The sequence below is a fragment of the Carcharodon carcharias genome, chromosome 2 (genome assembly GCF_017639515.1).
Source record: "Carcharodon carcharias isolate sCarCar2 chromosome 2, sCarCar2.pri, whole genome shotgun sequence".
Classification (NCBI taxonomy): Eukaryota; Metazoa; Chordata; class Chondrichthyes; order Lamniformes; family Lamnidae; genus Carcharodon; species Carcharodon carcharias.
Genome location: NC_054468.1, coordinates 201,342,554 through 201,367,498, shown reverse-complemented (window position 1 = coordinate 201,367,498; position 24,945 = coordinate 201,342,554). Strand labels below are relative to the sequence as shown.

The following is a 24,945-nucleotide window of genomic DNA, read 5'->3' as shown; positions in this document are numbered from 1 at the left end:
TGTTTTGAAGGTTGTGCTGGTTTATGTGTAGCCGGGCAATTCCGTCACTAGTTATTTCTTCAGCCACCATCGCAAATGGGTCTTATCAGACAAGAACTTTTTTTTTGAAAGTTGTTATGTAACTACGGCTGATGCTCCGAGCTCGTCCTCCCAATCGCACCGACCAAAGGTTCATGCAGATAGAAAAGGCCCCAATTGACCCAGTTCGGAGGGGCGGGGCGGCGCTCTCTCAACCTATCACATGTCGAAGATCGATTTACGACCTGTCATCCGGCCCAAGAAGGACGAGAGAGAGAGAGAGAGCGAGAGAAACCCCGCCTCAGCCGAAGATTGAACCTCCCGCCCGAGCGGTAGTTAAGAGCGAAACTTTTTCTCCTGCCTGTCCTCTTTATAATTGGTCTTCGCCTCGAAGTGGCTGTACAATCCTCAGCAGTGTTTCTGAGACTGTATGGTCGCGTCTCGTTTCCGGGTTTCTTCATGATCTCAACCAATTGACCCAACTAGACTTTTTTTTAACACACACACACACACGAAGAGATAAGAGAGACTGACAAGCGAAGAGAGAGAAAAAAAAGTTCGTGAGGAAGGGGAAAGAGAGATTAAAAAAAAGTCAAGGAGAAAAAAATTATGAATTTTTCCATCCATATTGCATTGTAAATTTGAACTTCGATTGTCAACAGCACTTCTTGATCTGTTTTTCTTCTATAAACGTGAATCGTCCAAACCATGACAGCAGAGAAGGAGAAGAAAAGGTAAGGAATGAGATTGCGTTTCTCCTGATAAAGTTAGTAATAACCCATTTCTGATAAGGATAAGTGATTTTTTAAATTAAAATAAGTTTTTATATTTTAACACCATGTCTGATTGAAGGACTGGACTCCCCCTGCCCCCCTCACCCCCCCCCCCCCCCCAACACACAAAGAAGACAAGAATAGAATAAATAATAATAATAATTCTTGTGATTGTTTTTGATTTAGTTGCTGGGTTGAGGTCAGGAGTTTGCTGGCAGCTGCCCGTCTCTCGCTGGTTGTCAGCTGCTACCTGCCTGTAGTCTGGGTCTGCGGGCCAGCAATGTTGGCAGTATGTCCCTCAAACCTTCGCCAAGGGCAACCCCCAACCTTACGCCACCCACCCACCCCCCTCCACCCCCTCCCCCGACAAAAATGTCCGCTCAAACCTCAGCCACACCAAGCAAAAAGGGAAAGCGCTGTTTAAATAATGAGTTTATTGACTTATTTTCCCCGTCACCTGTCATTTTGCATGTGCTGTAAATTACACTCGGTGTTATCAATTGCCTAGCGAGGCCTGACCCACGGGTTAAAGGTGGCAAGTGCGGGCACGTCCTCTCCGTGATGGAGAGTTCTCACTAAACAGCGACTTAAAGACTGTTTGAAGTTTTAAGCGTTTGCTGCAAACTTATGTCACGAGTGCTATCGAACATCTGCGACTATGCTAAATGTCGACCTTCAGCTCCTTTTCCCATCCTCCCTTCCCTTCGCACCTGGAGAAACCTGTGGATTTATAAAGCAGAACTAGTATAATAACGGTATGTTATTATTTGCAAGAAGAAAAATGTTCACTTTGGAAAATAGTCGGACTGCAAATGGCTGCTGCCTTCGTCTGTAAGTGGCTGGAGGTCAGCTGGGATTGAATTTGACAACCGACCTGAGGGACAGGAGCATCAGATGGCTTTCTACATCGTGGAACCCACGGTTTTGGTGAAAGTTCAACATTAAATGAGAACAGAAATAAAAGCACCCAAAAGCTGAAGATTTTATTTTTATATTTTTGTGGGGAGAGGGTAGAACTATAAACAAGTCATTTCATTCCGAGTGGCGACATTTAACTGACTCCCTATGTCTTGTACATTGGGAGATGTTAATTGTGTCTAAGGAATTACATTGAGAGAATTTGTTGGGGGTTGTGCGTTGGGATGGTTTCGCTGGGCGAGGTGCAGTCCCGGAGATAGAAAAGGGCTAACGTTGTAAGGAAGTGGCAAACTTCTCCTAACAGTAATGTTGCCATTAGGGTTTGGGTGAATAGCAGGGACTGTTCTGTCACAGGGTTAGAATCAGAAATGATTTAAGTTTAAATTTAAGGTAAGCAGACTGACCCTTCTGTTTTCCAGTAACTGTCAGATTTGATAGTCCTGTTTTAGGACTTTCTTCCCTCCAGAATTACTACCTGGTTTTGAGCTGGGGTCCAGGAATGAGAATCTCTGTTCAGGAAAAGCGTTGCTTGCAGGTTGACAGGAACCTTATCCCAGAATACTTTTGGCCAGACCATTCCAAGCGATTCTCGACAATTTAAAGATACAATTTAAAGCAGAAATCCGAACATTCGTGATGTAAAGTTACCTGGCAAAGCGGTGAATTTAAATGAGTATGCCACCAAACAAGCTGGCACTCAGGAGGACTGTGATATTGGGCATTAGTGACATTCAAGTCTGTGTGATATAGGTCAAATATAAATACTAACCAAGAGGCTCACAGCCCTGTCCACATATTTTTGTTGCCGCTGGAGTGCTGCTGATGTTTACTAACATATACGCAAATTCACAGGGAAACTTTTGTTTAGCAACTAGCCTTTATTTATTTTACAATAGCTGTTACCTTTAATGCGTGAACCAGAAGGCTGAAAAGGCTGGCTGTCTGATCTCCCCCGTCCCTCACGAAATTAGGTTTGCTATTCGCAAACAGGGAACCGTCTCATTTTAAAATTTATTTCAGGAGAAGTGTTTTCGAGTCGTCGTGGGGTCTTTTATTCCGAGCTGCTGCTCATTACTAGTTTAAAACGGGCCCCCTTGGCTTTCACAGAGGGGGAAAAAAATCACTTGTTGAGCTAATTTAGAACTGTTCTCACACTAAGATGGAGCTTTGACTTTTTAGCAAGCTATCCTTTTATGTCTGATAACTGCTTTCTTTCAATCGGGGCTAGCAGGTGGTTGTGTTCTGTTTTATGCCGAAAGGACCAAACTCAGCAGTTGCTCTCAAAGACTAGTTATTCAGTGCAAGTTACAACACGTTACAACGCTGACATGAGTGATAGGACAATTGTAGTTATTGTGGTAATTGTAGTCGGTTAGCTCTGTTGGCTAGAGAGTGATGCAGATTGACACCAACGGCGTGGGTTGTGTCCGTATCGGCTGTGCTTGTTCCGCTCTTAGGTACCTCGCAAGCTACGGTATATCTAACCAAGTGTGTCACGCTAATACAGAGCGCTGCCAATGGTCCTTACCGAACAGCGGAGTGCACGATAAACTTGTTTCCGAGGTAAACAATAAAAGGACCACTATGTCAGCCTTAAATTGCAAGGCTTTTCTTGAGAAATTTAAACCCAATTTGCTTTTACTTTCTCTTCAAACTGTTTTATTCAAGTTTAGGAACAGCTTAGGAACTTCAATAAACTCGCAGCAATGAACTAAAAGTAACTCATCTCCGTTTTAAAAATCAGTGAGGGAAATAGTTTAATTTACATTACAAATCTTTCCTGTTTGTTCGTTTTCTAACAGTTTAATCATATCGCGATCTTTGGTATTGATTTACGAACGCACATTTTGCAACACCCACAATAGGTTTAGGTTTCGAACTCAATTTCAAATATTTCACTCACACACAGAAGAAACTTTACAATTCTTATCCCTTCGACTGTTTAATCAACTGCTGGATGACTGGAGTGTGTAAGGAAGGGAGTAAGTCCAGAGCGGTTCTGTTTGTTTTGCGGGTTCCCCGTGTCAAGGTTCGGTTTGGGGCACTTACATGTTAATATATACCACCTACTTAATGTGGTATCAAATATGCATGTGTACGTTTGTTAAGAAAAGGCATGTTTGCAATACATGAAGTCGGGGGCAGCTATGCAGTGTGAGGTCCATAATCACGACGAATTCGTTTGATTACAGCTTGAAGGACGATTTCCCATCAGCTCGATCGATTCTTTCTCAATATCCCTGTCCAAATAATACCTAAAACGGTAGCTTACATAGATTAATCTAAGGGTACGTGGCGCGCCATTACGAAACAGACTCATGAGATCTTTTGAACAATAAAAACATGTTTGCTAGCGGATGAGATTTCGAGCAACTTCACAGCTCAGTGCAGCAAATATGTGACGCACTGTCACTCAGCTCAAGATGCGGCATCTATCTAAATAACACAAAGGCGGGTGTGTTATTGAAATGTGTGTTTAGAAATAAAATATAGAATAAAAACAGAAGTGGTATCGGGAAAGAGAAAAAAGCGTAAAATTTACTCTGAATTTATTTCTACTTTGTCATTCTTTTACATGTGTTACAGTGGAGATATTACACACATGTTCTTATGACACAGACTGCACAGACTAAATAGAATACCTATAAATTATATCTATTTTCTGCCCGAGAGTACATCGCGTTCAAATTGACCAATGTTACAGTTTAATAAACGCATTAATAAAGCTGTACTTGGAAACCAGAATTAAAATCATATTGCATTTATTTTAAAAAAATGTTTTTGGGGATGTGGGCGGTACTGTCAGGGCTGCTTTTATTGCACATCCCAAGTTTTCCAATACATCTGACTGGCTTCGTAGTCACCCCAGAGCGCATTAGGAGATAGCCATGTAGTCTAATGTAGGCTGGGTTGGCTGGCAGGTACCCAAATATTTTGGGATATTTCCTCATTTAAAATCTGAAACTCATAAATGACACACGTGTATACGTCATATAAATGCTTAGTGGCTGCATCAGTTTCATTCAAGAGGACATTAGATGATTGTTTGAATAGAATTGAATGTGCAAGGGTACGGGGAAAAGGCAGGGCAATAGCACTAGGTCATAATGCTCATTTGGAGAGCCTGTGCAGACATGATGGCCTCCTCCTGTGCCGTTAAAATTCTGTGATTCCGTGATAAAGAACATGTTTCAGTAACACATCACTGCATGTTATTTCATGAATTAAAAGTGTAAATTCACTGAACCTGAACTGAATTCAGAGCAAGCAGAAGTCAAATAATTTTTGCTTGGTACTATAACTCGAGCTCCAACCTGTGCTCACTTTGAGCAAGATTCACTGTTGGGCCTAGTGAATTTATTCTAAATGATTCAAATTTTATCTTCCCATCTTTGAAGAAATTCCCTGTATTTAATAGAAAAAAAATAACCTGTATACATAAACAGGAAAGAATATAAGGGGCATCTGCAGGTGTGTGTAAGAGACTAAGAAAGATGAAGGAAACAAAATGTCATGACTGCACTTAATGAAGCTTAGTAATGCTTAATAATGAAGCACTTTCAGACATCCTGAGCAGATGACAATGCGTTGTATAATAGTACTTTCTTGTTTTAATTTTATAAGGTAGGTACTAGTATCCCTTTATTAATTCTCCAGGCTAATGTTGGTATTTTAAAATATGGGCTTCCATCAAATGGGTATATCATTCATGGAGATTTGACCAACACTGTGCTACTAACTTTCAGTGTGTTGATCCCATAGCAGAGTGACACTTTGGGGTTAATAGCCTCAACAATATTTTTTATGTTTAGTAAAATATCATAATTGTTTTCATCTTTGTCTAAACAGAGAAAAAGACTGAGAAACAAACATTGGGAATGTTAAATTGAACATAGTGTAGAAGCAGAGTATGATTATATTTCACCAATTCGGCTTTCCAACATTAACATCAAATTATGTGTTTGATGCTGTGGCATTCTGTACAGCCCAAATTCCCTCATAAATCAAAGAGAGACATTTTAATGTTCAGGAGCAACTAGACATTTCAACATGCATTTAAAAAGATTTTCTCATTTGAAAAGAAAAGGTTGCTTGCTGCTTGTAATGTTGATAAATTAAACCATAACTTGACTTGCTTTAGGGCCATTAATTTAATGAAAGGAGCCCTGGTGCTTTACATAACAACAAGAAAAGAGGGCACCGAGCAAAGGCTGGAGAAGTATGGAAGTTTACCAAAGCCAAAGTAGAAGAGGTATATTTCACAGAAACTCTTAAAGCAGAAAGAAATAACTAGATTTATGGAGATAACTCATGAGGGTGGGATCAAGGTATCTAAGTGCTATGATCCCGACAGAAGAACAGCACAAGGAAGAGGAGATAAAAAGGAGGCCAGCGTTTGAACAGCAGTGGGCATATCCTGGCACATAGGGCTAAAGGGGATCACAGAGCTAAGGAAGGGCTTGATCATGGAGGAATTTGCAGATCAAGATTAAGTTGGAGACTTCTGAACAGAAATCATACAAGTGTGGGACAGCTTACAGCTGCCAGACTCTTGGGTAAGTTTGTGTTTGTAGGATGGAGTTTTATGTAAAACCTATGTAGGATGTAGATTTTCTCTGGTTGGTTTTTCTAGTGAAATCCTAAAACACAATTTTGAGCATATTTACAGTGTTGCTAGAAATACTGATAGGAAGACATGTCACTGAAAGGGATACAGGTACTGAAGTGGCCAGGTTAGATCAGAATCAATGACAATGGAGTCATATGATCCAATTATTACTGCTGAGCTGACAGAATGGAATTTAGCAGTAGCAGTGGTAATAGTTGTACTGATGGGAGGAAATCTTTCTGAATACATTATGATGTGGATATGAAGTGTCAAGAGCAACCCTTCCTCCTTAAGCAATAGAATCTGATATTTTCACTTTTATTTATGTTTATTGAGTTAATAAAATGTAAAGTAAACTTATTTTCCATAAAATTATCTTGCAGTAAGTTTTATCTTATGCATTATGCTCAGCTGCCTGACTCATTCAGAAGAAGTTGTCTAAAATGTGGTTCCAAGTATTTGTCATTGCCAAGAGTAACAAATGTGTTCCCAGGACATCCCCTGTTTGGGGAGGGGCAAGAAGAGGAAGAGATCTGGGAGCATGTTATGCTGCACTTCTGTTTTTATTATTATAAGGCAGCTGGAAATGCAATGTTGTTGGTGCCTTGAACGTGGGACAAATTAAATGACAATGGGAGTGTTGGCAGCTATGAACCCCTTGTGTTCTGCATATCTCTGCGAGAAGTCTTCTGAAAGGAATAGTCTCATTGCCTGAGATATTGAGACGTAGTCAGGAATGATTGATCCTTGCTAGCAAACAGCGCAATGACCAAAGTGTGACACAAGAAATATGCTGTGCCAGACAGGAAATATAATTGTACAGATAAAAAGAAGTACCACAAATTTTGGACATCTCTGAATCAAACTCAGGGTAGGCAGGAAATGCACAGCAGCTTAGTTAACATTTGAAAGAAAACGATGGTGCAATTGACTCCTTATGGAAAATGACCTTGGATAGACCTTGGGTAACAACAGGACTGTGTTTGGCTGGGATGTCTTAATAATGAAATAGCTCAATAGCACTCACTTTTTAGGTTCATATATGAAGAATGGCCAAAGGGTCCTGGTGCCTGTAATGTGATACCTCAGAGAAATCAGGAAAAATATATTTTGAGATCCAAATGAAAGACTAGAATGCCTGTAGAGTGGTCTTTCCTTTCGCCATGGCACATAGGTAAGAAGTGTTACCACTTGAAAAATACTTGCCAATCTATCGATAATGGCACACTCAGTATTGCCAAACTGAGTTGACTTCCCAGCTCATGTGATTATGATCCCAAGTGGAATATTCCTGTGGTAGATTTTACCAATAAACTTGTCACACCTCCACTAGTGGAATACACAGGCTGAAGCTAACATTAACAGTAAAGATTAAGAATTCAGCTGGAAAATATAAGCTTTATTTAGACCTTTGTCATTATTAGTAATGTATGTAATATTTTGACCAGTTTTTTCTGTAAAAAGCTAGTGATTAACCATTAATAACTGAATTGAAAAGCAAGCTATTGTTAATTCAAATTGATTTTTAAAAAGACTGAGTGAGGAAATAGGATAAGATAAGAAGTTATGGGAGGCTGACAAATTGTGTTTTAATTGCATGTAGATAGTAGGAAAAAGGGATGACTGGGGGAGGTAAGGGGGACACCTCAGTAGTGAAGTCCTGGAAATGATACATTAGAGTAGTGATTGAGCAATGAACTTTACCTTCAATACTGCAAGGAAGGCACAGTGAGAATGAGGGAGGAGAAATGATCACATGATAAAATGAAGGGACATGACAGGTCTTGGCAGAGAGGGAAAGAGATTGGTGATTAGAGGTAAGTAAGTATGGTTTCAGTGGGATTCCCTTTGTTACCTAATATCCAAGTAAGAAGACAAAATTAAATTAGGATGCTGAAAGTAGGAGAACCAATGTGCAAAGATTTACCTATAACTGCATTATAGTTCATACAATAGTCAAAAAAATGAATTTCCCTCTCTGTGCACACCTCTTCAAAAATATAATGGTCAATAGTTTAAAAAAAATTGAATGGGGAAATTGTTGAAACTGCCAGCTGATAAAGCTGCAGCAAGGAAAACAGGGTACCTGGGACCTGTGTGAACCAGGCAGATTAAGGATTGTGAAGTTAACAGTGAAAGGGTTGAAAAGGAAGTATGAATTAGAGTGGGTGAATTCAATGTCAAATCAGGTACAGGGAGAGAAATAAACAGAGGGAAAAATAGTTGGATTAAGAGAGGAAGAAAAAGAGACAAAAAGGAAAGTAAAAACATTGCAGTTAACTTTGGATATTTTTAAAATATCCAACAATTAAGACCTGAAGGAATGAGACTCCATGTTTGTAATAGTTATTTTTCAGTGCCTTAGTGATTGCTTGGCAGTATTTAACACTTTCCATGTCATTTCTTCAACAACATCTCCCAAACCTGAGACCTCTACCACTGAGAAGAATAAAGGCAGAAGGAACATAGGAACACCACCGCCCCCGAGTTCCCCCAATCACACACCATCCTGGCTTGGAAATAGATCACCGTACCTTCATTGTCACTGGGTTAATACCCTGAAACACCCTACCTAACAGCTCTGTGGAAGCATCCTTGGTACATAGGTTAGTAGTGCAAGAAGGCAGCTCATCACCCCATTCTCAAGGCAATTAGGGATGGGGAAATAAATGCTGGCCTTGCTAGTGATATCAAAATCTCATGAACTAATCAAAAAAAAAATACAGGGTACTTGGACTGAAATGGATAAGGCTTAATGTACTGGGGTGGGTTTGTATCTGTTGTGCGTGCTGTTCAACGGTGAGGCAGTCAGTGAGATGTCATTTTAGTGACGATAATAGTGGAGCAAAGCAACTTGAATGGCAGCTGCTGGATTTTTGAGTACATCTACCCTCAGCTGAAGTTGTAGTTAAAGTTGTGTTTAAATAATGGTGAGAACTCCTTGGCTTGCCATTATTTTGAGAGCAAGTCATGGCCCAGCATTTAGTTTAAATAAAAGAAACAGAAAATGGTTTGTGAGTTGACACTCACAATTACAGTAGCTGTTGTATGGCACAACAAAAGCTGTACATTCACTACTATAAAAACTAATTAGATATTTTGTTAGACAAAAAACAAAGTTGATTTAGTTGAATTTGTATGTTGAATCTTTAATAAAAGACGTGCCCTGATTGTGACCTATCCTCTGTTGATTTTAAATATATATGTATGAAGTCAGCATTTTTCTTTGATTTGCAGAATGTTTAGGGTGTTCCCATCAAAGGATCTAGACAACAATATTCAGGAGCCTACCACTGTTTAATTATTCAAGCCTCTGGATAGAAAAGATTGGTATCTGATTCCTGCAGCTTTTTGCATTGGATTTCATTGTGTGTAGTAAGATAGAAGTAAAGAATTGGGCAGGTCTTGTTCAATTTCCCCAAGCGTCATTATTTTTTCCCCTGTTGATTAGTGTCACTTTGAGCCTCGGTGTGTTATAAACATTAGATTTGGTATGTCGTTTTTCAAAAAAAAGATTTTTAACTATTGACTGAACTGAGATATTTCCTCTACTGTTAAAGGAACCATTTTATATTTCAAAATCAATATTGTTTTTTACTTGGTTAACATCTTTGTTGAAGTATAGATACGTCAATCACATCTTTTTGTACTTTGGGCTTGATTGAAGACAAGTATTAGGTGAACTGATAATAAATACATAAGTATTGTAGGACTTGACCTGACTGTGGCTTTTGTCACTTATTATTCAAAGAAATATCACTTTCCTAAGCTATTGTACTAAAACAGAAATTCAATTTCAATTAGTTTGCATTATTTAATGATAACATGTTTCCTAGTTTGTGTTACCAACATATAACCTGCTTGTGCATAAACAAAAAAAAATTGTGACTAATAGTGTCAAACTCATTTGGGTAGAGGTGTGTCTTAGCCCTGAACGACCTATCCTTCCCCACCCAAAATTTGCTTTGACTTCTCACATAGCACCAGAAAACAGTCAGAACCACATTCTTTCTGACTGTATCACTGACCCTTCCATTGCCTTTGTGCTGTCAGACTGTATCACAGATAGTCAGTCTTTGATCTTTTTGTTTTCTCCAACCAAGCATTGGGAAGACTAAAACCATCATCTTTAGCTCGGAACATAAGCTCCATTCCTTTGCTCCTGGCTCCATCCCCTTTCCCTGCCAATATATCAAGCTGAACCAGACCGGCTGTAATCTCAGTATCGTATTCAACTCTGAACTGAGTTTCTGATCCCCTATCCTTTGATCACAAAGATCAGCTACTTACATCTCTGTAACATTGGTCACCTTCACCCCTGCACCCTTGCCTTAGCCCACCTGCCGTTCAAACCCTCATAAATATCTTTGTAATGAATTGATTATTTCAACATTCTCCTAGCAGGACCCCTATTCCTTACCATTGGTAAACTCCAACTCATTCACAATCCTACTGCTTGCATCCTGTCCTGCATGACCATCACCTCCTACACAAACCCCAATATCCCAAATTTAACAATTTTGTCTGTTTTTAAATCTCTTCCTAACCCTGCCTCAAATTTTCTCTGACTCTGCCCTCTTTTGATCCTTGCTTCTTTTCAACTCATTTTCTCAGCTCTGTCTTTGGGTGCCTATTCCCACATTTTTGGATTCCCTTTCTGAATCTCTCTACCTTCCTCTCTTTATACCTTCCTCCTTCCAACCTACCTCTTCAGCCAAGCTTTGCACCACCCCTCCTGGTATGTCCTTCATTTTTCTATTTCTTCACACCTCTGGTGAACCACTTTTTCACTTTTTTTAATTTCAAAGATGCCACATAAAGCCACAGCAATATATTGTTGTTGAGCCAGAAACAAATTTACATATTCTTGTAAATTTGCAATTAAACAATAGGTTTATCAACTAAATAGTTTTGCTATTTTTACCAAATCATACAGAGGCCATTTGGGTCATTGTGCTTGTGCCAGCTCATTGTAAGAACTATTCACTTAATTCTACTCCCCTGCTCTTTCACATAGCCCTGAGAATGCTTCTTTTCCAAGTACATATCCAATTCCTCTTTGAAAGCTATTATTGAATCTACATCTACTACCCTTTCAAACAATGCATCCTCGATCATAACAAGTCATCCGTTTAAAAAAAAAGTCTCCTCATTCCCCCAGTTCTTTTGCTGGTTGACTTAAATCTGTCTTCCCAGATTCCTGATCCTTTTGTTAGTGTAAACAGTTTCTCCCTATTACATCAAAATCCTCATAATTTTAAACATCTCTATTTAATCTCCCCTTATTCCTTCCTGCTGTAACAATTCCAGCTTTTCTAGGTCACCACAAAGCGAAAATCCCTCAACACTAGTACCATTCCAGTAAATCTCTTCTGCACCCTCTCCAAGATATGGACATCCTTCTAAATATGTGGTGCCCTGAAGTGGATACAATACTCTAGCTGAGAAGTAACCAGTGATTTTAAAAGATTAACATAACCTCCTGGCTTTTGTACTCCATGCCTCTATTTATAAAGCCCGGGATCCTGGATGCCTTATTGACCTGTCGTGCTCCTTTCAATTTGGAGTTGTTCTGAAATCAGACCAAAGGTGAATGCAATTTGAAATCATGAAGCATTATGAGCTAATTGGCCTTAATTCTGAAGCAACAGGCTCCCAGTTCATAGTTGAGGAGGAGGGAAAATGGGTAGGGGAAAAACAGTAAAAATGTACATCCTATCTGGGCATGAAAATGATGCATTAAAAAATCATTCTCTATATATAAGAAAAGGGTTTTATCCATGCTTCCAGCTCCAATACTTACACAATGTGAGTTTAGATCCATGAAATACAAAAGAGAAAGATTATTGTCGTCTTCTCAATGTGTCCATCTCCACAGGTTTTTAAAGATTCATTGCGGAAATACAATTTTCAAACTTAACCTGAGCTACTGCTCGTAACAAGGGAATCCTGATAGTCAAGCTAAAAATGTGCATGTGGAGATCAGTGGGTTATTCTAGCAGGACAAGATGTTTGTGGTTTTAGGAACCTCAGGTCTAAGGAAAACATTACTCTAATATTAGCCAGGATTTCAAAGGAAAATTAGACAATTGAGGAGTGGTGCAGTTTACCAGTGCACAAATTCAGGTACCCTTTAAATACACATAGCACTTGAAACAACAGGTCCTTAATCCATTTGCTGGAGTAGTGATTCTTCTGGTTCCTCTTTCCGAGAGTAAACCTATTAAAAGCCCCCCCTCCAGGCTCCCCGACCAATTAGGGAGGGCAGGTGGAATGATGTGACCATTTTGTCAGAGGCAGGATTTTTCATTATTTCTTCATCATTCACCAGAACGTGGGTGTTTTGGCTGCAGCAACCACAGGAATGGTGTGGCGATTTGAGAAAGCTGACCTTGGGTCTCCCACTCTTACTTGGCGGGCCAGTTGAGAGAACTGAGGGGCTGCAGTGAGGTGAGCTCTTCCAAGGGCAGGATGATGAGGATGGGTTCTTCAGGCAAATAGGCATGGATGGAAATAGTCGAGGAAAGTAGCAGCAGCATTGTGGCCCCTTGAGCCTGGAGCCTGTGGGCCATGAGGATCCAGGACCTCAGGAGAGCAGGAAAGGTGACTGACAGGTGCCAAGCATAACACTAACTTGCACAATATTCCCATGCATAGCATGCCACAGGGCTACATACCTTGCAACTGTATTCATTCCTCTCTCTGCAGGCTGCTCACACTCTCACTCACCTAAAGCCTATTGCTCTCTCGCACCCATGTCTCACAGGAATCATACAGCGATATTGTCCTTCACTCCTCCTCTCACAACCCCACCTCCCTGCGTTCTCTCCTTGCAGGAGAAAAGATCACACAGCTTGGCAAGAGTCATGCGCAGTGTTGTGGAAGACAGGGATGGTGGACTTCCAATGACAGACACCTTGTTGGCTACAGGCAATGTGTGAAGGCACTCCGGCACCGTGAGGATGCAGGTTTCAGCAGTGACCTGCCATAATAAAAGGCTCATGTGTTCACACATTTTGGGATGGATAGTTGATTGCCTATGGACCCTATGCTGGGGATTAGGCCTCCTTCCACCTGCATCTCGGCACCCATTCCCTCTGCCCTGTGGAAGGGCATGTGACTGCATAGAGGCAGCTGAGGTTTTTGGTGCTGCTGCAGTTTCAGTGGAATGGCCCATGCCCTCTAGCCTCAGCAGAGAGAGAAAACACAGCTGAAGGGGGTGAAGTGCTGGTCAGGTGAAGTGCCTTCCAGGCTGTTGGCGCCCACCTGCCAAACAGCTATAGTGTTGTTCAAGGCTGCCTTTCAGCCTGTCCTTTCTGTAGTTGTTCAGTGTAACTGGTCAACCACTTCTCAGCTTGTCAGTTTCACTGAGGAAGTCCTTCTGTTTTTCTCTCACCCTATCCTACCTGCCGGGCTGGAGACACAGCGTGGGAGGAAAGAGGTATTTCACTGGGAAAATCCCTTTTAGTTGGCTCCTTAACAGTTTCAATTTACTTCCCACCCATTGCAGGTGAGTGGCTGCCACCTCATTCAACCCACCCCTGGGAAACATGAGTGGGAGCAGGAACTTGTCAGGATATCTGTCCACAAATGATTTTTTTCTAATTTTTCAGACCCTTCTGCCTCCAAACTGCCTTCATGAACATGGGGAAACATCCCCCCAATGAGTTAAGAAGTCAAGATTAGGAAAAATGAACTACCAAAGGCATTATCATGATTAGTTATTAATTCGAGGATGTGTATTTTGTGCATTTTAAAACATTACAGTACAAATGTGATTGGCTGAAGAAAAAGAAAAGTGCTGTGTATTTTTTCTACATTATAGTCATGATGTTTGGTATCTGACAGCCTGATCCTGTCCTTACGCTCACTCTGGACAAATGCTTTGCCTGTTTACTCCAACCATTACCACTCCTTTTGCCTTGACACCTCTGTTATTGAGCCTCTCCCGCCCTTTACTCTAACCAGACCTTCGCTTTTATCCTTCCTTATCCCCTCCAACACTTTTGATGGCATAGGACCCATCATATTTCTACTCTCTGTCAGTTTTCAAGAAGAGTCACTTTCAACTTGAGCCACTAACTGTTTCTCTCTCCAGAGATGCTGCCAGTCCTGCTGAGTATTTCCAACACTTTCTGTTTTTATTTCAGATTTCCAGCATCTTCAATATTTTGCTTTTATATTATTGGTCATAAACCATTGTTAGAATTGCTCCTCTTGTCAGAAATGACACGTTTGTTGATGGCTCCACATTCTACAGCCCAGAGTTCAACTCCTGATCAAGTCTGCCATTCTGAGCCAGTTAACAATGTACGCTTTCCATTACTGCTTATTTGTTCACTCTCAACCTAGTTGAAGCATACTTTCTGGCAGCTGTTGCATAGAACAGTACATGCTGCAGGAGCTACGAATTTACCTGGAGAGGAGGGTGTGCAAAATGGAACCAGGGCCTAAATCTTGATATCTGCTGTTCATGATTTCTTTTCACAAACCTCTAAACTGCGGAAGAACCCGAATTGTTTTGATTCGTACAAACCTTTATCAATGGTTTAATTTCAAACTTTCTAGTTACTGTTGTGTTACATGTACTTTGTACAGCATCAAGATATCCTGAGTAGCATGAATTAGTAAAAATGATTTCCTGTGTAGGACTTAATACATTGATTATGATTTCGAGTAATTGAACATCTCAAAACACTATAAACACTGCTGAGTTAGCCACATTTAATTCCGTTCAATGGCTGATTCCATTCTGATGTTTAGGAAGGATGGTGTAACGCTAAGCAAGCATGAAGAGGAAATTGAGATGAGAAAAAAAAACCCGTCGAAATGATATGATTATGCATTTTCAATGTCATGTTTAGTTTGGTCAATGTGACATTAGAGACAATTTCTACGATAATTTCTGGTGCCGAAGAAAAAATGTATAACTGCACAGATATTTCTGTGTCTCCTGCCTAGGAAATGACACTTCATTATAAAATGTTTTATTAAAGCGTATTTTAAAAATATCTTACACTATCAAATCATAATGAATAATGATAATGTCAGATCATAATGAGTGATGATAAAGTCTTGCATTATATAGCTTGTTTCTTGTTTTGTTACAGGCTCCCTCAGAGGTTTGATGAGTAAATGCACTGTTCTGGCATTAACCTGTTTTGGTAGAAGGTCCCATAGCTGTCTCAGTTAGGGTGCTACAATTGGTCTGAATGTCCCTGGATAGGGAGAAAACAGATCAGCCCCAATCCTAAACAAAAACAGAATTACCTGGAAAAACTCAGCAGGTCTGGCAGCATTGGCGGAGAAGAAAATAGTTGACATTTCGAGTCCTCATGACCCTTCAACAGAACTGGGCCCCAATCTGTTGCATTACCTTTTGACTCCAGATGGAAAATGGTCACTACTTGATTTAGATTAGCAGAGTTTAAGCACTTCCTTTTTTATTTCTTGGTAAATACAAATATTTGTTTTTCCATTATTCCCCTGTGTTTGGGTTGGCACACATTCTGCTGCATCATGAGTGCTTTTGCATCATTTATTTGTCCCTGATTTACTCCTCTTGTAGATCAGCCACTAGCAGTCCAGTTGTTTGCATGAGAGTGTCTGGGTATTTCTGAATTCAAGTAATTCTTGATTGTCTGGATTTTGGTATTGACTGAGAAGTGCAAGACCTGAGGGCAGTAAGAGAAGAAGAACTACCAGATTTTTCTAGCCATGCTTTTGAATTGGAGATAGCTTAGATCAGCCGAGGATAAAGGCACCCATGTGAGGGATGCAAAGAATTTTCAAAACATTTTACGTCACAAGTCAATGTATCTTTGCTTATGGCTGCTGATCATATCATTATTTGGCATGTGGTAACTATAATAATGCCTCAACCCAGACTACCATATTTAGTAGTTTAGAAATCTATTTTAGTTGTGATAGAAAAAGATTTTTTTCCCTTTTTCTGGACAGTAATTCCAGTGGAAAATGCCAATTGTTTTTTTTCTAAATCCACAGAATCGCTTGGCAGCTTTCCCTTTGGTAATGAAAGGATAGCTGTTCAAAATTTGTTGCCTACATCCTTGGCAGCTTTTATCGCACCAGCGATCCCATGTTTCAAAGAGGAAAAACCTCTCAGTCTATAATCAATGTAGCATTGGTTATATTCTTTCAAAAGTTGTTTATTCCAAAACAAGCCTTGAAAAAGGGCTCACAAAAATAATGGGCGGAATTTTTCATTCTGGTGACCAAGTGTGGTGGCGGTAGGAAAGTCGGTTTGATTTCCGCTGGGCAGCAGGACAGATATTCCCACCCGATTTTCTGTTTTTCAGTTCATTAATTATGCATCAACGAGGAGCTCATCGAATCTTTTGGTGGGGCGGGCAGGGATTCATCTGTCCCGCCATTACCTCATGGGGTCGAAGGTCCTGCTGCCATTTTTAAATGGCACCTGCACAGACATTCACTCACTGCAGGCCAGGTGTGTTCTAAAGTTCAGCTTCACCATGAGGCCCAAAAGGACAAAACCCTCCGCCCCATGCTTCACGATGCCTCACTGGGATTCTGCCCAAGCCATCTATGACAGGCAGGAGGTCCTCTTTCTGAGGGATGGGAGCAGGAGGTCCTCCCACCTGACCATACCGGCCTGGGAGGAGGTCACGAGGGAGGTCAGCGCCCATGACCAACAGAAATGGACTGCCCTGCAGTGCAGGAAAAGAATGAGTGATGTGCTCTGCCAGGGTAAGTGAAACTTCTACTCACTCCAAACCCTCACTCTCATAAGGACACCAGGCAGTCTAAGGGTTAGAGTCCACAGGGATGTCACACATGACCAGCAGATGAGACATCAGCACTGATTGTCTGCCAGCCACATGAAGCTCATCATCTAACGTAAGATCTTGCACAAATGGCATCTTAATCCCTGACTGGAAAGGGCTCAGCAGACACAACAGGCATGCATGCTTCTTCATCCATAGTGCTCACAGTCGATCCAACTGTCTTTATGCAGGACAAGATCTCCCACAACAGATGAAAGAGAGCAAAGATTGGAGGTGGGACCCCTAAGGTGAGGACACTGTCCTCCTATGAGGAGCAGGCGAAAGAACGCGCTGGAGAGGGAAGGTATCATTCCTGTGCGGGGAGCCAGATTGGCCTCCCGCGACAAGCCAGTGAGGGCCAATCCAGTATACATTGGCCACATGCAGACAATGACTCTGAACGACCTATAATGTTGGAGCCTGTCTAGCCAATTGCTAATTATCTCTTCTCTCTATTCCAGTTACCCGCCAGAAAAGGCAGAGGAAAAGCTCTAGCGAGCGCCTCAGCCCCAGTCCCCAGACCACCACACAAGACGAGGCAGAGAAACCATCATATGAAGACCCATCACTTCATTCACTTGCACCCTCCACCAGTGCAGGTACACAGCTCTTGGTGGGTCCTCGTTCTAGAGTAGGCTTGGGTTCACAATCTGATGGTCACCTCACCTGCTGCTCACAGCAGGCAGAGGCAGTGGCAGCCAAGGTCTCTGACATTCAGAGGACTGCTGGAGGCCAGGTTTGTGTTGAGTCCAAGTCTGATGATGAGCCTCTGGAGTCGGCTCTGAAAGAAATGTTGGAGATGCAGAGACAGGCAGGGGAGCATCAGGCAGAGCTGTCACAGGTCGTCACCGGACTGGATGAAGGGTGGAGGATTCCATCCATGTTCTGTCTAACGTCGCGGCTCCATCATGCGAGCATATCGAAGTCTCCATTAGGAAGGGTAGCGGCTGCCTTGGAGACCCAGGTCCAGCAGTTTCAGAGGATTTGCACTCAGACCTGCACACCATCCCTCTAGTCATGGGTGCATTCTAGCAGCAACTAGGTGAGAAGGGGACAGGGCATCTTGACCTCCCTGCAGAGAGTGAGGGAGGGGCTCTTGGACACCGAAAGCATGGAGGAATACCAGCCAGACACCCTGGGCCATTCACCCAGGGTTCTCCAAGGGTGTCCAGCCACTCCAAATCCACTCTGCCTGTGACCCTATCAACTGCAGCAGGTCAGGCTTAGGAGGGTGCACCTGTCTCAAAGCAGGAGACCCTTAGCAGACTGGGGCTCTCCAGGCCTTGGGCCATCAGAGGACACCTGGCAAAGAAATCTCAGACAACAGGGCATAGCAGTCAGCAGGCTGTCTCCACCTCTCCTCCAGATGTCAGGACCTTGTGGTTGAATGTGCAGCATTGTATCTCTCCTCAGATGCACTCTGTGGATGATGAATTGGTGTCATTAGCCATGTCTTCTGGGGGTACACCTTATCACCAAGGAGCCAAAGCTCAGCACAGCTGAGCTCCGTCAAATATCTCTGGCACCTGAGAGTGATTCAAAATGTACAAGTTGTGTGAGCTCTCTGGGCACCTAGCAATAACATGTTGGATGTGTTTTCTGTGATCACAAATTAGCTGGATGTTCAGAGAGCGCAATCCTTTTCTATTAATGAATCTCACAGGCTGCTGCCAGGGAGCTCTCAAGTTCATGTTTGCAGTCAATGGCACCCTGCACTTGTGGGAAGCCTGAGATTGCAGCAAATTCCGTAGCTCTGGCAGCCTGGCTTGCTTCATCCATGCAGAACTGAAGGTAATGGTGAGCTTTACTGGAAAGGGTATCTGTCACCTCCCTTGTGCATTTGTGAAACATATATTGTGGGATTCCACAAAGGTCCACAGTGGAGGCCTGGAAGAATCCACTTCCAAAAAAGTTCAGTGTGGCAGTTACCTTCAGAGCAACCAGCATTGGATACCCTCCAAGTCTGTGCAGCGTGAGTTCCTCACAGAGAATGTGGCAAATATGAGCCACCATATCCCTGCGGCACTGTCTCTTGCTCATCTCCATGTATGAGCTATGTCTTCTGTAGACCCTCGGTGGCACCAAAGGTTTTCATAGATTTGGCTCCTCCTGTCAGCATCTGGGACTTCTTGGCTGTTGTTCCTCAGAGCGATGATCTTCCCTGAGCTGTGCCAATCAATGACAGGCCCTTCTTCTCATTCACATCAAAGATATCAAGAAGGTAGCATTGCCTGCAGCCTGCATTCTCCACTCCTGCTTGTATTTGTGAACGAATGCAATTGAGCATCAATGGTAGTTTCCATTGAATGGTCTCCTTCCATATGGAAGGAATGCAGTCTCTAGCTCTTGACTTGCCTCCTGTCTATACATGGCATACCAAAGCCACCTTTTGCATCTTAGAGGACTACAGGTGGCTGAGCTTACCCCTCAGATGTGACTGAGCATTCAAAACAAGGGTCTTAATTAGGGTCAAAAGACTGAAGCCCTAGCATCCGCAGTCAGGCTTCTGGTGGTTGTCTTCCAGTGGCCTTGACAATAACAATGGATAACCAATCCTTGGACTTATGTCAAGGCTGCAAGCATGGTGCCTTGAATGCCATGACCAGTACACAGGGAACATGGAGGCTGGTAGGGCCCATGCTGCCTTTGCGCAGCAGGCGGGGCCCTTGATGCAAGTGAATGCAAATGTAGTTCCTGACATAGATCAGCAGGAAACTCAACCCACCTTTAACCCATCATCAAAGTGTGGAGAAGAAAATTGCAAACTAATCTCCCAGATGTCAAATTTAATGTCCCCACCTGCTAAGCTTCCTGCCGGCGGTGGTGGGAGCAGAAAATTCCACCCGGTGAGTTTGAGTTTCTGCCTGGTTTTTAGTTTCATACTGAAAAATTTCCATCAGGCATTTGTGAAAGGAATAAAAATGGAATTGAATGGCCTTTATTTCCTTCCATTAGTTTTGGCGAAAGGGAGGACATCAGTAATGTTTCTGAGAACATAGGTTATAAAAATAATAAAACTAATGGTCATGATCTTTGGGACTTCCTAACTACCAAGTGTCTGGCAGACCTGTACCACTGACAAAATTAATCTGTTTCTCCAGAGGCATTTACTCGATTTTCATTCCAGTGCCAACTTCTTGAAGCCCATTATGAGTATCAGGGAGCATCTTAAGGTCCCAGTGAAGAACACTGAAGCTATTTTCCATATGATGTCACACAAAAATGGCATGAAATTGGCTTCGGCCAAGAGTCAAGGTAGAATTTGACTTGAGTTGTACTGGTTCTGATTGTTGAAAGTTAAAAGTTAACACCTCTCTGGTACAAGATGGCAACTTAAAAGGATTTCTAAATGCTGGATAGCAGTGCATTCGTTCCCTGATACATCATCAATTCCCTTGCAAGAAGTTAAAAACACAGTCCTTTGGAACCACATCATCTTTTATAGAGGAAAGGAGAAGAGTCTCAAAAAGAATGGGTAATTTATTGGAGGAACAAGTAAAGATTGCAGAATTTTCAGAAAGCATTTGGTCTTGGGAGACTAATATAAACCTTGTAAATGTTCTTTAACAGATAAAGTAGAATGTTCTCACATAGAATCATCTTATCTGAAGTTAAAACATTGTTAATATGAACATGCATCCATGCATATTCTTTTCACAGCAATTGATGGAATATTTATAGGCCTGACTATAATTTTGTTAACATAAGGCCGTTAGTAATAGAATAAAATCATAGTTGTTTGCACAGATGTGCATTTATAGAATCAAATAACCTTGATAATAGGTGCAAAATGCATCAAAGTTTCCAGTTTTCCTATCGGGTAAAAAGTATCAACCTAGATCCATCAGAATTTGTTTTGAAAAACTGGGTCTAAAGTTCACAGCACAAGTTTACAATATTGCTCAATTATCTAGTTGTAATGAGTGATAATTGTCCAGACAGCGAGCTGAACAAATACAATGTAATTTCTACATTATGAAGCTGACTTTCTCAGAATTGAAGAACTTGATGAAGAAGAAATAACTATAGCTGTTTATCATGGGGCTCTTCTGGTTAACTGTGTTTGGTGTTGGGCAGGTTTCTCTGATATTTATTCTGGGTAGAGATGGCAGAACTGTGATCCTTAAATTGTCATAACATAAATTGAGTACTGCAGGCAGAAATCTGGTCAAAAGCAGCAACCTGCGAGTAAGCACCTAACAATTTGGGGTGCATTTATAGTGTAGTTACTATATTCCGATCAATGTACAGCGGTAGATAATTTGTTTATAGTGCCTAGATGTAATCTGGACCCTTAAATGCGGAGACAATGTAGACCTGCACTCATGATGAGTTTATGCTTGATAGAGCAGAGCTTGTAGCCATTTTACTAAATATTCAAATGAGCTTTGTTTCAGTTTATAAAGTGTTCAAAAAGTTCTGTAGAACCACTCCTACCACTTGTCAAACAGGTTTGATGTCATTCAAGAGGTATCCTCCATATGGGATCACACAAAACTAGTTCAAGCTTGGCTTCAACCAGGAAAAAAGCTGGCACTTGAGTTATATTGGCAACATTACAATGCCTCCTACCATTACAAAAGTTCTAACACAATAATAGTACCTTTATATTAATTGTTTGAATCAAATACACCATTGTAATTCTAGATTTGATGTTATTCTATATTTAGGTTTTGTGGTTTGTGTACAAATTTCCCCCTTACATATCGCTGTGGTATTTTTCACAGTGTTGTTTTATATCATATGCTTTATGGCATGTTGATATATTTAAAGTTCCTGCATCATCATTATTTGCCAAAAACTCATATTAAAAATAAAATTGCTGATATTAGGAAAACAAGAACATATACTTTAAACTCTGAGGGTGTTATAATGCTACAGTACTACAATGAATACACCCTGTCATAATTACTTTTCTATTGTAAACGCTGAAGGACTGACAACACAGTATCCTCCCAATGCTGCTGAACCTGCTGAGTATTTCCAGAATTTTATGTTTTAAATTCAGATTTCCATCACCTGCAATATTTTGCTTTTATCCCAGTAGCTTTAGTGGTTGTAAAATGGACCCCCTGCAGTGAATGTATCGTGCTGGTGGAACATGTGCAGGAGTCATGTGATGGTGCTTCCTCCTCTGAGGATTGCATGACCTCCTCCCTCACCTCTCACTGTACCTTCTGCCATCGCCCCTGCTGGAGATACAAGACAATCGACAGTGCTATTCAAAGTGACAATGAGATACAACCCCAGCATTTTGTTGATCATTACATTTTGATATTGGTGAAAAAGGCTCCACACAAGTTACTGTGCCAGCTGCAAATGTTATATGAAATGCTGTCACCCAGTCTCTGAGGCATCTCCATTCGTGACAGCCTTTACTAATTCCCAGCTGATTTCCAGTGCTTTCTCCATTGCCATCAGGATAGCTACTGACGCAACTCCACACATCTTATTGACCTCTCTTGGGAATTGTAGGTTCTCCTCTCTTGCAGTGAGAAAAGACAGCAAGGTATGACTCTTGGGAATGCACTCAGAAGGTGGGCATAACATTTGAAGGGGGTTGACTGTTAGAATGAGGAATATGAGGTTGGCATTTTGAAGGTGAGTGTTATTGCAGCCTGTGCTGCTGAAGAGATAAGGTGGAGCCTGGTTATAGATAGTGTGCCTCAAAGGATATCTGTGCTGGAAATGGCTAAGGAGGTAAGAGAACGATGGCTGCCAAATGGGAGTTGCATGGCATTCACCTTGTTGAACTCAAAAGGTCATTGAACTATTTCCTGCACTGGATCTATGTACTCTGCACCACTCACCTCCCCTGTGACCTCCAGCCAGTTCTGTTTAGTGAGGATAACTGGCCCTCCCTCCTGCCATGCTCTGGAAAATGCAGCTGCCTCCATGCCCTGGCTGTTTACAGCATCACCTCAAGTGACACATTCGTAAATCATGAACCTTCCCCTTGTGCCATCCATTATCCTCATCCTTTTGTGCCTGCAAACGAGTAACCCACAACACACAGTGCTGGCACTATGAGTGCTTCCGATGTCCCTTTAAATACTAGGCCCTCATTCAGGCTTCTGACTCTCCATCCTGCCTACATCCCCTAATTGCACACCAATCCCGGAGGTGCCTCTTAATTTGCTGGCCCTCTGCAAAAATCAACTGGAAGGCCCGTTACTCAGAAGGTTGTGTTGACTACCTGGAAATGGGGGTCCCACCATTTCACCAGGGACTAAGTCCACAATGTTCCTCTCCATTAAAAGTAATGTCACACAACATTCCAAGGCCTAGAGAGCCGTCAGGGGAAATCCTCCAGCTCTGACGGAAGACAAGCAGTTTTATGGTGCAATTTATATTGCATCTTCATTATTACTATAAAAGGGATTGATTTCAAACTGATGCTGAATTTTCAATATAATCCAAGAATTGGATCCTTACATGATTCAGGAGGAAAGTTTCCTGGAGGCAACAGTCTCATACTTCCTGAGCTTGACAATGTATAGAGTGTAACTTCAGTTACAACAGTGACTTGGACATCCGGAGCACGTCGAATACATAGATATCAGCAGAGATCTCTCATCAGGATGGAAAAGTCCCAGTTGGAACTAGGCAGGATATATAAAGCTCTGTGCTAGCAGGAATGATGCAGTCAGACTTTGTTTACACTTTTTGTTTACTAGGGAGTGCAGTGGCTTTTAGAATTTAGCGTATTGTTAAAGTGTAGTAGAATTTTTAGGTGTAGCTTGTTGAACCCTCCGTAGTACCTCTAATGAGAAGCTGGTATAGCATACAGGTGTGGATTTGGTTGATTATTGTAACTGCTCTTTAAAATGGCATGGATTTAGAGAAAGTGCAGCAGTGGCTAAATAACCTGAATGATTTAGGACTATTCAGCATTGACCCACTTTAACTTCAATAGAAAACCAGTGGTTTCAGTTAATTTACCGCCTGTCCATGGCAGTTTGAGGCCATAGCAATTTGAATAGGACCTCATTAATATGCTGGAGGTCCAGTTTCTTCACAAAACGGGAAGGAAGTGGCTGCCGGCCTCCAAAAAATTGAATGGCCCTTGGCCGCCCATCACCACTCAGTTAATTGTTGGAAAGTGGGTTCCTGGGTACCTTGCAGTAGAGAAGGCCGGGGTGGGGCCACTCCAGGGGGAGAGGCTTAAACTTTCCTTATGGAACCAGACAGGTTTCTTCTGTGTCTCCTGGCTACACTAAGGACTGTAGACAAACTTATGTGAAGAGTTCTTAATCTTCCCAATCCTCTTCCTGTCGGAGCACTGCAGTGGCTTTGCCACTCTTGGTGAAGTTAAAATCGCTGTTGATACCTGATAACATCATCAGACCCCAAATTTCTTTATGAACCTGGTTCCCAGTGGCTTTAGATGGGTGACTTTGGCACCTGTTGAGAAGTATCCATTAACATTGGAAATTGGTCTGGGTGACTTCCTGACAGGTAAGTAACCCCTGGGGCAATCTAACTGTCCATCTGCCTTGTTTCTGTTGGGTGGCTAGGGTTAAATTTCTCTGCCTCCTACCCCCTGACCCCCACCTCATTTCCAGAAAGCAATTAGCTTGTTAATTAAGCTGGTATCCCACATAATTGCCATTAGGTATGTGAACAGAAGAAATTTGAAACTTGTTTCCAATTGTGATTATTTAAAAAATCTTTCCGAAAGACATAAATTTTACTGTTTGAATTAAAGTAAATATAGTTTTAGGAGTTTAATTTTTAAAAGTTCACTTGCTGTCAATTGTCCCTGAGAAGGTGGTGGTGTTCCACCTTCCTGAACACAACCCACTGGGGGAAAACACTTTTA

The 24,945-nt window shown here is 41.7% G+C and overlaps 1 protein-coding gene across 1 annotated transcript in view; it reads left to right on the top strand.

The window, feature by feature from the left end:
• Nucleotides 1-304: 304 nt before the first annotated feature.
• epas1b (endothelial PAS domain protein 1b) overlaps nt 305-24,945 on the top strand; it is a 159,498-nt gene continuing 134,857 nt past the window's right edge. Inside the window, exon 1 of the mRNA XM_041209970.1 lies at nt 305-752. Coding sequence (XP_041065904.1) covers nt 727-752 — 26 coding nt within the window. The 5' untranslated portion in view covers nt 305-726. The remainder of the gene's footprint in view (nt 753-24,945) is intronic.